At 37.6% G+C, this 16,158-nt stretch overlaps 1 protein-coding gene across 1 annotated transcript; it reads right to left on the reverse strand.

The window, feature by feature from the left end:
• Positions 1–1,054: 1,054 nt before the first annotated feature.
• wipf3 (WAS/WASL interacting protein family member 3) lies at positions 1,055–14,558 on the reverse strand. Its single transcript, XM_079830134.1, has 8 exons — positions 14,095–14,558; positions 11,867–11,949; positions 9,881–10,013; positions 5,167–5,322; positions 4,262–5,068; positions 3,027–3,167; positions 2,703–2,804; positions 1,055–1,193 (listed from the first exon to the last, which is right to left on the reverse strand). Exons 2-8 carry the CDS (start codon positions 11,936–11,938, stop codon positions 1,153–1,155), a joined length of 1,452 nt encoding a protein of 483 aa, XP_079686260.1. The 5' UTR covers positions 11,939–11,949; positions 14,095–14,558; the 3' UTR covers positions 1,055–1,152.
• Positions 14,559–16,158: the final 1,600 nt, after the last annotated feature.

Here is a 16,158-nt window from a genome sequence, read left to right on the forward strand (position 1 = left end):
ACACTAAGCAGTATTTCATTGGTATGTGCCTTGTAAAGCATGTATTTGTAAAAGCAGGTATTCATTGTATTTATTTATTTATTTATTTTTTATTTATTTATTGAACTGTTTCACAGAAAAAAAGTATGTCTTGTAATGTTTTCTTGGGTTAAATAATTTATTCAGTCAGGGCAATAAATTGCAAGCATGTCCAGTGGGTGGCACTGTTTCCCAGTGTCTCGCATGACTATTTTCCTTCAGATTCAGAGCTTTAATACAGCATTTCATACTGGCAGATTTCAAATACAGATAGATGTAAAAAAAAAAAAAAAACACACACACAAAAAACACTTACATATAGATTGAGGGGAACCAAAGAGTATTTTTTGTGGTGTGTCAGAAAGTCTTGATTTGATGAGTTAGATGATTAGTGGCTCCAGCAGCCACAAGAAATCTGCTTGGTTACAAACATTCTTCAAAATATCTTATTTTGTGTTCAGCAGAACAAAGAAACTCATACAGGTTTGGAACAACTTGAGGGTGAGTAAATGATGACAGAATTTTCATTTTTGGGTTAACTATCCCTTTAAGCCTAAAACACACTTTTTCACTATTACTAGTGAACTTTCTTCCCTTTTACAAAAAAATGGATGGCCTTTATTTGAAACAGTATGTCAGCAAGATTTCTTCTGTATGCACAGATTCAACACTTAATTTTGTTAAGCCACGTTTTAAACGTTTTCTCATTTCTCAGTTGTATTCTATTAGTAGTTTAATAATTTGCCCTTTACTCCATTTAGGATATGTTGACAGTGGATGGAATAATTAATAAAAGCCTTGTCAGGTATGATAAGCAAAATTATTAGGATAATACATTTGTTCTAGATACATTAAATGTTAAAGCATTGAATGAAGGACATTAATAAGATAGGTAAACACTTTTCAATAAGAATCAGATGTTTTAACAGGGCTGCAGCTGTAATGGGGAAAATCATTCTTGAAATGTGTATGGAAAAAAAAAAACATTTCTTACTAGTTTTACATCAAACTAAAATGTTTTTTGTTTACGGATAATGTGATGCTAAAGTAGTTGATTTGACCTACAGATTTGGCTTCTGATGAAAATGATGCTTAAAACCTGTCCTGATAAAGGTTAGCACCAAACTTCATATTTCATCTTAAATGAGTCCTCATAGCAGGAGGTTGTGGGTTGACTGTAAAAACAAAACAGGAACAGCTCATTTTCAATAAGACAGGTAGTTTCATTGTTTCTGTGTTTTAAACTAAACCAAACAACTAAGGAACTGATAAAACAACTTATTATAAAACAATTTATTTATTTGGTTGCACAATTGTTTCAACAATTGAATCTGATAATAACTGGTTCTGAAACAAGCTGTTCGCATTAAAACAGAGACTTGTATAGAATATACACATATACTGTTCAAAAGTTTGGGGTCAGTAAGATAATTTAAATGTTTACGAAAGTAGTATCTTTTGCTGCCCAAGGCTGCATTTAATTGATAAAAAATACATCATACATTAAAAAAGAAATATATAAATGAAATTTTATTACAATCTGAAACAATTGTTTTCTCTTTAAATATATTTTACAAAGGAAATGTATTCCTGTGATGGCAAAGCTGAATTTTCAGCATCATTACTCCAGTCTTCAGTGTCACATAATCCTTTGGAAATCTTTCTAATATGCTGATTTTGTGAAACATTTATTAAAATTAAGAATGTGCAGCTCAATATATTGGGAAAACCGTGATAATTTTTTTTTCATGATTCTTTGATAAATATAAAGTTTAATAGAACAGCATTTATTTAAAATATAAATATTTTGAAACATAAATGCCTTTAATCTCCCTTTTTTATGTAATGTATCTTTTCTGAGTATTAATTTCTTTAAAAATAATAAAAAAAGAATCTTACTGACGCCATCATTTTGAACAGTACCTTTAAGGCAGTGGTTGTCTACACTGTAAAAAATAATTTTCATGATGTGTTATCACAACTTTTTATTATTTGTCAAATCAACTCTATAATTAATGTGTTCAAATAACATCATATTTTGAATTTCTGTTAATTAAACCAATCTCCTTTGTTGGATTAACACATTTTTTTTTATTTCAATGAACTCAGAATTTTAAGGCAACCAGGTAACTTTTTAAGTTAAACCAACAATATTTTTAACAGTGTACCAACTAACTGACATCTCTTTAATTGTATCACCAGCTGTTTCCACCCATAATTGCGAATTTAACTTAAGCACAAAATTGCAATATCGCATAAAAGAATTGCGAATAAAGCACGGTTTCCATCCCCATGTATGGAAATTGGCACAAATTGCCTGTAATAAAAATGATATCCACTTCGATTGAGTGGATATGCATTTTATGCATATTCTTGCCATTGCCATTTAGCGTTTTTTAATGCAATATCCCAAAATGTGCAAAAGAATTAGGTGAATGGAAACATAGCAAGTGTGTGTTAATATGAACATTCTGGATCCATCTTATATCAGCTGTTTTTTGACACTGCGATTTTAGGCTGCATAGATGTAGTATAGAGAATAAAGCAAAAGCTATATTTCAATTGTATGTAGATCAACTGCCTCAAACCTGTCTAAATGAACAGAGACAACATTGTGAGCACTGTCATTGAAGAGACTTCACCTTTCCTCCCATACACTCTCACACACAAAGAGATTGTTGTACCTCTGTTCTCCTTGCTGGGGTAAGTACGTGGGAAGGGCCTGAACTCTTCAGGAGGGGGGAAGTCCTCTATCGGATGGAAGTGAAACTTTGATTCAAAGTCATCTGAAAAGTAGACAAAGACACTTCTGTGAGTTTGGAAAAAAAACAGAAATGCCATGTTAAATTGAATTGCTTTGCATATGGGTGATCACAAAAATATAAATACACAATTAGCCAATTATATTGTCACTGTAATCCATTTCCAATTGCTTGTTGCTGTTCATCAGAAGGTAATAGCCCATTTAAAACTTTAGCTTCATCATTAATGACGACCTGTAGTCTCACCTAAACTGTGCAGGTGTCCGTTGCGTACTGAGCTGGGCGGAGCTGATAGTGGGAGAGGAGGAGGGGGCGGGATCCTACTAGAGAGTTCAGTGTTAGGAGAGCGAGCCGGGGGAACAGGGGGTGGAGCCATCCGTGGAGCACCTGTCAATCCAAAAATCTTGATAAATTATTGCCTATAATTCATTTCAGTTAGTTTTTTAGTTTAGTTTTTGTTATATTATATATACATTTATTAAGAATAAATAACTTTCAAAATAAACTAAAATTAATATGTTGTTTTCTGTGCCATGCCTTTTGTTCGGCTCACTCACACTTTATTGAAAGACATGTTCAGTTTTTAATAGTAGTGTCTATTCTCTAACTGAACGAAATTATTGTATTAGTATGAAAATCAAAACGACGGTGGGGACGGTGTCATGGTGGGCAAGTGATAACCAGTAGCCGTGGCTTTGGGAGTGGCCTCGCGAAGCAAGTGCATTCTGGGAGTTGTTGTCTTTTATCCACATGAGACAAAAATACATTTTCTGTCTTTTCTCAGTCTAGAAGGCACCAAATTCAAAAATAATTTCACATTTCTACTACATAAATGACCCAGTTTAAATACATATTCATCTTCCCAGTCTTGAAGTACCCCTTTAAGTTCACAGAGGCCATTCGGTTATGACAGTCAGCACTGTAAAACTCTCCAAAATGTTCAGTACACAATACACATAATAAATCTTCTCTAGGTTTTCTCTAATTAACTTTTCATTGCGGAGCGAGGCTTGCCCGTAATTTGCTTTATGCGCATCATCATGCGCCTGGGTTCCGCATAAGCGATTTTATGCCCCTCTGTATTAGAGCCTTTCATACTATGATAGCTTTGCGCAAAATATCTTGTCTGTTGTCCTATTAAAAATCTCGACCGTGCATTTAAAAATAAATGCGTTTTATAGAGCATATCATAGAAGGGCTAATAGTAATTTCTAATAGTTTTTAAAATCAAGACTTCACCAGATGTAGCAGTAAGAGATGTACTGTATGTATGTTTATATTGTGTGTGGTATGCCCTACATTATGAAAACATGAAAAAGTGGTATCGAGCCATCCATACTTTGAATGGTAGTATATATATATATATATATATATATATATATATATATATATATATATATATATATATATATAATATATATATATATATATATATATATATATATATATATATATATATATATAATTTGCAAATATATAACCTGCAAATCGTGGCACTGCAGGGGGTCGTCTACTGGGTGCGCCACAGGGGTAGGACGGTGGCAAAGGTGGTACGCTGGGCCTGTATGTAGGTGAAGGCACGGGAGATACTTTCTGAGGTAGCGGAGGAGGTGCTGAGGAGGGATGACTGCACGCAAACAAAGCAGGAAGAGGAGGTGGGTGAGGAGGTCCTAATGCACTGTCCTTCATTTCTAACGGCCCTGGTGAAGGGGGCAGAGGGAAGAAGACTCCAGATGAGCGGTTAGGGAGCGAGGATGGAGGTGGTGGAGGAGGCGGGGGATGGAAGACACCAGATGACCTGTCGGAGAACGAGGATGAATGGACTGATGGAGGCGGTGGAGGGTAGAAGACACCAGATGATCTGTCAGGAAGTGAGGACGGAGGAACCGACGGAGGCAGTGGCGGAGGCGGAGTCGTGGGCATGGGAATGGAGTGCGATTGGACAGGTAACCAAGTAGGTTTGGCCATTTGAGAAGGAGGGGGTGGGGGTGGGCAGGTGGGGAGAGGAGGTGGTCTATTAATGGGCCGCTCCTGAGGAGGAGGTGGAGGAGGGGGTGGAGCAGAGGAAGGAGGAGTAGAGGACAGTTTGAAAGTAGGATGTGCAGTTTGGCTGGGGGAGGGCGGAGCTGTGTATGAGGAAATAGGCCGAGCTTTAGACAGTGAGGAGGTTCTCTCCAAAGACCTGTGGGAGGGGGAAAGATCAGGGGCGCTTCCTCTGAAACCATCTCCTAGTGATGGAGGGTTCCAGAGAGGCTGCTTCAGGCTGGCGGTAGAGCCAGAACGAGACACTGAAACACAAACAAGCCATATCCAAAAGTCATTAAAAACATTTCCAGCACTGAGCAGCTTTATTCAGCATGACAATAAATAGATCTGACTTCAATACCCAGGTTGTGGTGTGGCAGTTTCTCTCTTTGTCCGACTGGTTTGAGCACAGGAAATCCCCCCGCAAACAGTCCACCCAGACTTGGAGTAGATCCTGCTGTGTTTGTAGAATTCCCAGCATTTCTTCCACCATCATCCACACTATTCACTTTAGGTTCTGCAAATACATACTGTACATCATTATTATGTTTACAGTCATTTCACCAAGTAGAACATGTTCCTGGATTTATCAAATAAGTATTGTATTTTTTACATTATATATCCACAATATATATATATATATATATATATATATATATATATATATATATATATATATATATATATATATATATATATATATATATATATATATATACCACTCAGGCATATCATTATGACATATCCTAATATTGTGTTGGTCCCTCTTTTGCTGCCAAAACAGCCCTGGCCTGTCGAGGCATGGACTCCACTAGACCCAGAAGGTGTGCTGTGGTATCTGGCACCAAGATGTTAGCAGCAGACCCTTTAAGTCCTGTAAGTTGCGAGGTGGGGCCTCCATGGATCGGACTTGTTTGTTCAGCACATCCCACAGATGCTCAATTGGATTGAGATCTGGGGAATTTGGAGGTCAAGTCAACACCTCAAACTCGTTGTTGTGCTCCTCAAACCATTCCTAAACCATTTTTGCTTTGTGGCAGGACACATTATCCTGCTAAAAGAGGCCACAGCCACCAGGGATTACCGTTTCCATGAAAGGGTGTACATTATCTGCAACAATGCTTAGGTAGGTGGTACGTGTCAAAGGAACATCCACATGGATGGCAGAACCCAAGGTTTCCCAGCCGAACATTGTCCAAAGCATCACACTGCCTCCGCCGGCTTGCCTTCTTCCCATAGTGCATCCTGGTGCCATGTGTTCCCCAGGTAAGTGACATCCAAATGATGTAAAAGAAAACGTGATTCATCAGATCAGGCCACCTTCTTCCATTGCTCTGAGGGCCAGTTCTGATTCTCACGTGCCCACTGTTGGCTTTTTCGGCGGTGGACAGGGGTCAGCATGGGCACCCTGACTGGTCTGCGGCTATATAGCCCCATACACAACAAACTGTGATGCACTGTGTATTCTGACACCTTTCTATCAGAACCAGCATTAACCAGCAATTTGAGCTACAGTAACTCATCTGTTTTATCGGACCACACGGCTCCCCACGTGCATCAATGACCCATGACCCTGTTGCCGGTTCACCACTGCTCCTTCCTTGGACCACTTTTGATTGATACTGACATCTGCAGACCGGGAACACAGAGCTGCAGTTTTGGAGATGCTCTGACCCAGTCGTCTAGCCATCACAATTTGGCCCTTGTCAAACTCGCTCAAAAACGCTTGCCCATGTTTCCTGCTTCTAACACATCAACTTTGAGGACAAAATGTTCACTTGCTGCCTGATATATCCCACCCACTAATAGGTGCCGTGATGAAGAGATAATCAGTGTTATTCACGTCACCTGTCATAATGTTATGCCTGATCGGTGTATATTTTGCAGTTTATTTTTTATTATTTGTTTGCAATTTAAGAGGGTCTGTCCATGACTGTAAAAGAAAGAGTGTTGTAACTTGCAACTTACTTAAAGGTGCAGTAAGCGATTTTTGAGAAACACTGTTGATATTTGGAGACGACACCCAATCAAACACACCCCAACCCCCCAAAAAACACACCCCTTCATTCATTGCTCCTCCCCTAAAATAATGAACACACTATGCAACACAGGCAACATCAGACTGCTCGTGCAAGTATGGATGAATCAACTGTGATTCAACAACAACAACAACAACAGCATATCTTAGTTCTGGAAACATAGCAAAACAAGTGTTATGTATCCAGCATAAACAAAGCAAACTAACGCAGTGTCTAGCTCTTGGCTAATCTTCACCCTTCCTTAGACATTTTCCTCCAGAGCCGGCCCAGCCACTAAGCGAACCTTGCAATTGCAAAGGGCCCCGTGGCCAGCAGAGGGCCCCCTAGAGTCATTGCTGAAAAAAAATCATACATCAAAAGTAACATTAAATAAATAAATAAAAAGAAAGAAAGAAATTGGCCTACAGCGCTCTTTATCAGGCATCATGATAAGCACAGTTGTTATTTATTTAGTTCTTTATTATGGCGAGTTCCCCGCTAATCTTGACCCCTGACTGACCCTGTGATGTCAGTCACATCATGTCACTCGTCACCTGTCAGTCAGTGACTCCGACGTCGACGATGTCTGACAACAAGAAACGAAAATATCTTTCTGGCCATGAAAAACGACAAAAGAAGAGGCTGGAAGAAGAAAAGAAGCAAGAAGATAAAGGTACGTAAACCTGTAGGCTTAATTGTCCGATACCTATGTATGTATGGATAATCTGCAGTCTAAATATAAGTTAGTCTCTCTCGCTCGCAGTGTAGCGAGGCGGTTGTTATAGCGAATAAAAACCGCCTCGCAGCTCGCTATAGATTATCCCTCTTATTACATGGATACCTACCAAATCAATTAATAATTTGACACAAAATATTGATTTAAAAAGGAGTTTATTGATTTAAAAACGATTGTTGCTTCCGCTAAAGAAAATAGTCCGTTCCGCGTCCATAGCAACGCTCTGCTCAACGGTGTGTTATAGCTACTTCACAGCGGGCTGTTATCAAGACGTAACAGACCCGCATTCTACATTGGAATTAATTAAAATTATTAATTAATAAATGCTAATAACATGCTGCATAAAATTGGTTTAGTATTATACCATTTGCTGTGATGTTAAAGCATTTAACAGAACAATACAACCCCAGTTTGGCTTCTTCACTAAAGGGCTAACATTAATTTACTCCTTATGTCCCCTTTCCAGGGGCACTATTAAAGTATATGCTGCCAGTTAGCAAAGCTCCAGCTGTTGGTGAATATAAAGGTACTGTAAAATGATAACCGTCTGCATTTTAAAAAATTAAGTCTAACTTTATATATAATTATTTTCTTTATTGCAGCTCCATCAACCACTTCTTTTCCTGGTTCACAACACAGTCATGTCACCCAAGAAGACACAAATACACAAGTTTGGATTTTAATAGTTCTATTGAAATGTTACCTAATTATTATTATTGTTACTTTTAATCTTGTTTGTGGTGTTTTAGATATTGTTAATTTTGTTTATTTGAAAAGTTAAACCATTTAAATGTTCTATTTATTATTTTATATAATAGTTTATTTAAATGTATTAAATATTATTCTATTTGCTCTATTTCATTTCAATTATATATAGGCTGTTGTTTGTGCCTCTTAAACTCTTGTGTCAATTAAAAATGTTTCTTTGATTGTCAGTGAAAATCACTTTATCAGTCTTTGTATTTAGCAAGTTCATCAGTGTGTTCATTGCACTGCACTGCCATTCAGCTCAGTGGTATCATAATTATACTGTTAGACATCAAACATGGAACTCAACTCAAGAACTCAAGGTCTTTTATTGTCATTCTGTACATGTTGCCACATAAGAACGAAATACGTACTCAGGACCAGCAGCGTCAAAAAGAAAATTAGCATACAGTATACATTGAATAATTAAAACATAATTTAATAGACTAAAAAATAAAATAAAAACATAGTAGATATAATGTGTACAGTATAGTTATAAGGTAGTCATTGCTTTTCTTTAGGCCTTACTTAAAACGGTCATAGGGGCCTCCAACCAAATTTTGCTTAGGGCCCCCAAAGGTCTAGGGCCGGCTCTGTTTTCCTCTTTGTTAATATCTCTGCCATCTGTCTTTCTACAAATGTCCCGCTCAATCACTCTCTCTCTCCTATTAGTGTTGTGGTGTTCGGTCCAGTCCACTTTGTTTTTCTCCTATTTACACTGCCAGGACTATGTACAAACACAATAATTTTTCATCACAGAAAATTGTTTGTTTGGCTGTTCATTTCAATTCTCAACAGTGTTTCTAAGAAATCGCTTGCTGTACCTTTAATGTTGTGCAGTTCCGGTTCTAATGTGTTTAAATGCCCCTTTTGTTTTCTCTGCAAAACAGGAATTGCAAGTTGAAGTGAACCAATGGCTTTTTAATGAACATAGCATGTCCTGAGCATAAAGAATACTGCTGTCCTTTGTAATAAAGAGGAAGACAAGGAGCATCGTCAGCCCCCACTTTCTGTGTGATCCTCACTCCAGCACTTCCTGAGGTCTTGGCCCTTTATCTACCACTGTGCATTTCCATTTACTGTATAGATAGAAAACCTATGTGTCTATGTGTGCACATGAGTGCTTTGAAGTGTGAGAACCCAATGGCTATGGACCTTGAGCTCAAATATAGCTCTGCCACTGATAAGCCCTTACAACTTATCAGCCATTCAGACTTTCTCTGACGCCTGGTTTTCTATTCATACTTATTCTTACTTTCTCAAACTCCTTCAGTTTCATTTTCACGAGAGAGTAATTTAATACAGGTTCCCATGCTGACACAAAACTCTCAGCCTAAATCAACAATTGTTGAAAATGCAAATGCAATGCCGGTAGCTCTGGTTACACCAATAAACAGCATTCCAATGTTGCCATCAAACAGCAGATATTTGCCAAATCAGATAATCAGGAAATGTACCTTAAATAGTATCAGTTTAGTATTCATATTATGCTTGCAAACAAACACTGTTGCCAAGTAAGTCATGTCACCTGATCAGTTATTGAGCTTATGTGAATGAATTTGATTTTAACTCACTGTCAAGGACTGGTGCGCTTCGGTCTTTGACCTGTGTGACCTTTTTCAGCCTTGTCCCCTTCTGAATGTCAGACAGGAGTGCACTGCGACCTCCACCCTCAGAACGCTGGACTTTAGGAGGGTCTGTCCGTGACTGTAAAAGAAAGAGGAAAAAAAGTTGCAACTTAATTCATTTTGTGCAATTCTAATGAGTTGCACTATGCCTTTAGTTTTCTCTGGTATGATTTTTATCACAGTATCCATGATACACCAAAACAAAACTCGGGTTCAGGACCCATCCCATCTGAGGGTTTTCCCTCTTAAAAATATAATTAAAAACCACATTGTGTGATGTAAATAATATAATGATATATACTTCAAATAATTGTGTAAGTAGTAAAGCAATAAAAATGCAAATGGGGCAAAAAAATGCGTTGAAACAAAAAAAGTTTTAGAAACATTTGAGTTCTCTCTTGCCTCACAGTGGTTTGGTCCACCACGCACCTCACCTTGTCAGGTGGGAGAGAAATTCTAGGCTGGCAAAGCTATTATTTTAACTTTAAATATCGGATGAAGTGATTATTTTCTCTTTAATACAGATGATGCTGAATTATTAATAAATTAGCAATGACAAAAAATTATGATAATGTAAGATTACAAATTTAAGAAAGTAAATTGTATTTAGCATTTAAGGTAAAAATGATGATATCAGATTAATTAGTCTGCTATGCAAATCTTCCAGGCCAGTTCCTATTCTCTTCATTGTAAGTAAAATGAGCACCATTTGTCTTTAATGGCTCTTGGAGCCCCTGAGTGTTTGAATTATCATCTATGCATTATGCTGATTGAATTTGGACGGGTGACACCGTTTTGTCTGAGGTGTGTCCTTTTACCTATTCAATTACCTATACACTGCTTGCATTCCTTTGTTTGAACGTCTCCTCCCCTGCTGTATAATCCCTCCCCCTGAAATGTAGATAAAATACAATGTACCACTCCTTTAGTTAGACTTGTTGGAAGACTTGGCCTCAGCGAAAGACAGCACGTTTTCTCAATAAAGAATCCTGCTGAAGAACCTATCCAAGTCTCCTGGTCTCTTCTTCAAACGAGGAAAAGGAAGTTCACAACAATAACAATGTATTTTGTAAGTCCAATATTTTAGCGATAGTTGTTTGGTTGATTGTTGCAAGTATATGGTCTGATATTAGGCTAATATTGTAGATCTACCACTGTGTTGGGTTTTGCTCAATACTATGTGGAAGAAGCAAGATAATTTAATAGTTATGTTACCGTGTGGTGAACCTATGATAACTCCTATTTAATCAACTTTTGTGTCCCCTTCAAAATTGCCCTTGATAATTTTTTTGGTTTATTGTCCCCATACCCCCCCCCCCCCCCTCGCCTGCTGTTAGATTAAATTTACCCGATGCGCATGACTAAATGATGTGTAAAACAGCATAACATGGGTATGACTTAGAAAGCTCACCGATAGTTTTGAACTCCACTGACTTTCATTGTATGACATAAAACCACTGAAACATTTTATAAAATATCTCCAGATGTGCTCCAGGGAAGACAACAAAAAGTCATACAGGTTTGGGACAACATATGGATGTGTAAATGAGTAAGAATGTTTTACTTTTAGAGGGAACTTCCCCATTAATGTTGCATTTTAAATTGTTCAAAAATGTCATTAGTGTGCACATGCATTAAACAAGAAAGTCAGATCTGAACATGTGACACCTGTGCTGTATATCCCTTTGTGTGTAATTTCATCTCTAATTAATAATGCAAATACGTCCAGGTGGTAGCCAGGATAAACTGGGTAACAAAGACAGAGAGAGCAACACAGATGGAGAAAAAGAAAGAGCCATTATATGCACTATGTTGTCTGATGAACTGTATTACATTAATAGGTATCTCTGTGTGTGTGTGTGTGTGTGTGTGTGTGTGTGTGTGTGTGTGCGTGCGTGCGTGCGTGCGTGTGTGTGTGTGTGCAGATCTCACTTGTGCAGGAGCTGCAGCAGGTGGAGGTGGGGGTGGTGGTGCTGGAGGAGGTGGTGGAGGAGGGACAGGCATTGCTTAGGAACCTGAAACAGTCACATATTAAAGCACATACAGTTATCTGTGACTTTTTGACCTCTTTTCAAACAGGTATAATTAATTAAACTAATATTATACATTTAAACCAAAAATTATCCAGACACCAGATATATTTTTTACTTGTTGGTGCAGGACACTTTAGTTCATGTATACAGTGAACTACCAGTAAAATTGATAAAGATTTAGGACCAAAATTATTCAGACACTTTGACCTGACCATGTTTTGCTTAAGTGTTTTTTTTTTAATTGCTAATGCAACCATTTACACTACAGACTGAACAAAATGAAGCATTGCTTGGTAATTGGTCGACCTAAATTGGTATTATCTATAATTGTGTACTTAAATTTAACAGCTGACAGCTGATTGGTTGATTGTAATCCCTTACTTACATACCTTTCTATCAAGTTATCTGATATTATCAAGATGAATTTGTTCTGACACAGTTTAACTCTGAGTTCTTGTTGTATTACCATTTTCTAAACTATAGAGAATAAACTGCGATAATGTGAGAAAATGTTGAAGGTGTCTGAATAAATTTTGGTTTGACTGTATAAGGTTACAATTACAAGGTTACAAAAGTTACATTGTACTTAGTCAAATAAGTACTGAGTAATATTAATTAACTACATGTACTTACTATAGAGTTACAGTTAGGGTTTGGTTTACTTGTAATTATGCATAATTTACTGTTATTACTATAGTAAGTACATGTAATAACGTGTAAATATGTCCCCTTAAAATAAATGTTACCTTATATTTAATATAATTTGATTGTAATGCAACGATTAAATTAATGCAATTTGTAAATGCTCATTTACAGTCAAATCTCCAGCTAAACACAAGTGTTAAAGAACTCCAAGAGCTTATCAGCACTTCATTATGGTTTCAACATGACAAAGCGATCTCCCCCACATCCTCTACATGTTCCTTTTGGCAGGAAACTTGACCATTGCAAGATGCACCAAACAGGAACTCTCCCTTCTCTTTTGGGAAAACCAATCTCCTGCTTCCACAATGGGCCGTAAGAGATTCCAAAGATCATCTTTTGTAGAATCTGCATTTAAAGCTGAACTAGGGCCATCTCTCACATATAAAACACTGAACTTGTCCTTTAAAAGGAATAGGCATAAAAACGATCTCAGATCAGAGTGAAGTGGGCAACCTTATCAAGAGCTGGTAGGCTTCGGAGATAACAATGGAGTCTGTTGTTTGAGTAAAAAGCTGCCCAACTTCTGGCAAGCCCAGCAGCCAATCAGAGCTATTGTGTGAGAGAGAAACATGATAAACACAGCTGAGAAATGTAGAAGGAATTTAGTTCATATGTTAATTTCCAGAAATGTTTATTCTTGCCAAAAATTAGAAACATTGTGTTATTGTTCTATTGCTCTATGTAGGGACAAGTTTAAGCATTGGGAAAACACTAATGTCAAACAACATGTTTGTTGATCATTAATAGGTCAAATCCCAACATTGATTAAAAGTCACATGAAGAACATTCAGCTATCCATCGGCCTCTTTCATGATATAATTGGCCAAGATCTTGTGGTTACATTTCATCCAGCAGCATAGCTCTTAACAACTCTCTCCCTCTTTCCCTAGAGTCCCATTAACAGCTTTCCCATGGAGATGTTGACACACAAGGTTGTGCTGGTCCACCCATGTGGGAACAGAGATTATACAGGCTGTATAATATCTGGCCAATGTTAATTATAACACTTGCGAATGTTGTATTCTGTTTGCTATTTTCTGTATTCTGTTTTCTGTATATATTTGTTCATATTATTCGATTTTTTTCTTCTTCTATAATCATAATACATGTTAGGAAAGCGTAAGAAAGATGATTAAATGAAGAATAATATTTATTAAAATAAATAAGTACTATTAAATAGGCCAATAGTTCACCCAAGGGGTCTACTATCAATACGTACAACATTTTCACCATTACAAATCCAGATACTAAACTGTCATTCGAAGAGGTGTGAAATATGACCAGACTGTTTTAAGGCTACTACTGTCAGTGCTGTGTCAATGACACTCACCAACCGAGTTCAGCTGAGAACGCAAACAAATAAAGTAGTCTTACATAACGGTGGTTCACTGTTAACTGTAAAGTTTTCAGACGCTACATTACCTTAGTGGTTTGGAAAGCTGAACTTTCGTGCGTTCTTCTGTTCCTCCGGTGGACGCAGGGAAGTTGTCAGAGGCCAGTCGTGGCGCGAGGCTGGGTCCGCATAGCGCGCCTTTGACCCTCGAGATACAGTTACTGACCGCGAGCTCGTGTTATAATTAGGAAGACGCCGAGCCGAGAACGTAGTCTGTACGGTTTCACGTCGACTATTTTCGTCTAATTTTCCGTTAAGTAGCCTACCGCATAAAAAGTATAATTTGCTGGTCAAACAAGAAAACTTCAGGATTATATCCTCTCCACTTGGTAAAAAATTATCCACTGGAAATGTTTGAATTTTTAAAACACTTCGTGACACTTTTCCAAAGGATGTCCTCCTTTACTCGGCTAGGAATTTATGTGTGAAGTGAACTAAACTGCACGCGCACCCTGAACTGCTTCATATAGTCTGCCTGTTGCGTCTAGGGCACGCGCATCGTGAGCGCGTGCTAAAGACAACATAACAGTCTGCGTGGAGGGAGCCTGGCTGTTTCATATCTTCTATTTGGCTATTTACAATTCTAAACCAGACAATGTTGATTAAAAAGCATGTAGAGATAATACGTTAAGTTTCTATAATTAAAATAAAAAATAAAATAAAAGGGTAATGCTTTTATTAGTAGCTAGTTTAACACAATTAATATTTTATGGTACTTCAAATGGCTGTATGTAGGCTACTGTATGCTGTGCGCGACCAGATCGCTCTCTAGTGGTAGTTTCTTACATGGTTGTGCTTGTGTGTGTGTGTGTGTGTGTGTGTGTGTGTGTGTGTGTGTGTGTGTGTGTGTGTGTGTGTGTGTGTGTGTGTGTGTGTGTGTGTGTGTGTGTGTGTGTGTGTGTGTGTGTGTAGGGCAGTGGCATGGCTAATTAAAGATGACCTCCAAACCAGATTTAATCAGAAATGGGGTCAAAACAGTAGGCCTATTTGAATGTTTCATTGAGTGAAAATGAAATCAGCTACTGATAAAAACTTCACTAAAATGCCTTTAGTCAATGAGAACAGTACAGTCACAAAACCTGGATTGAATCATCTCTGATAAGAAAGCATTTATACTTGTAAATTAATTCAATTTATCTAATATTTTCCACCCGATTAGGGAAAGACAGCGTAGTCATTCTGGCTCACTCTAAGGAACTTGACTTTCAAAGAGAGGAATGTTGTGACACAGGATGAGGTTAAAGATGACAGCCTCAGGCGAGGTGACGAGCATTAGCACAGTTTTAAATACTGTAACTCTAATAATGACCTATTGCTCTCTGTTTACCCCACCCACAACAAACACTCACAAAGGTCTACACGTAAGCACATTCACAAGCAACAACACTTCAGTACATGCAGAACAAATTGATGCCATAAAATGGAAAATCATCTGTTTATTTAAAATCTGATGTAGTAACACTTCCCAAAGCTAAATTTGGCAAACTTATGCATAAGACCAAAGCATTTTGTAAGCTTGCCTAACTGCACTGAAACCTTGTCTAAATCTTCATTGATGCATTTTTATGGACACAAATCTCATTATACAAGCTTAATGAATCTGAACATCTGAATATAGCCCATTTTTCTTACAGCTTTGCTCATAATAACAGAGAAAATTATAAGATCTAATTTAGCTTGATCACAATTTTTAACCCAAGTTATCAGGTTCTGATTTATAGTTCAAGGCCTATTCAATATAGCCTACTCACTGTTTGCTAGTTTATCATTTAGTTATGTTGCATCTCTTGACCTCTCTGTTATATTTTTACTAGATATTTAGCTAGAATATTATATATTAAAAGAATAGAATCTTTGGTTTGTCTGGATAGAACTAGTGGGAGAACTATGCTATATCAAGGTGTCCTGGATTCAATAAAACAAACTACACAAGAAAATGCAGGGCTTGTTGGATCTGATGTCTGACTATCATAGCATGAACAGTAAAAATCTTTGATCCTGGATGGACAGGACAACCACCCTAACTCCCTCACACACACACACACACACACACACACACACACGCATCCACAAACATTAAAAGAGTCACGCTA

The sequence above is a fragment of the Gobio gobio genome (assembly GCF_949357685.1).
Source record: "Gobio gobio genome assembly, chromosome: 11".
Classification (NCBI taxonomy): domain Eukaryota; kingdom Metazoa; phylum Chordata; class Actinopteri; order Cypriniformes; family Gobionidae; genus Gobio; species Gobio gobio.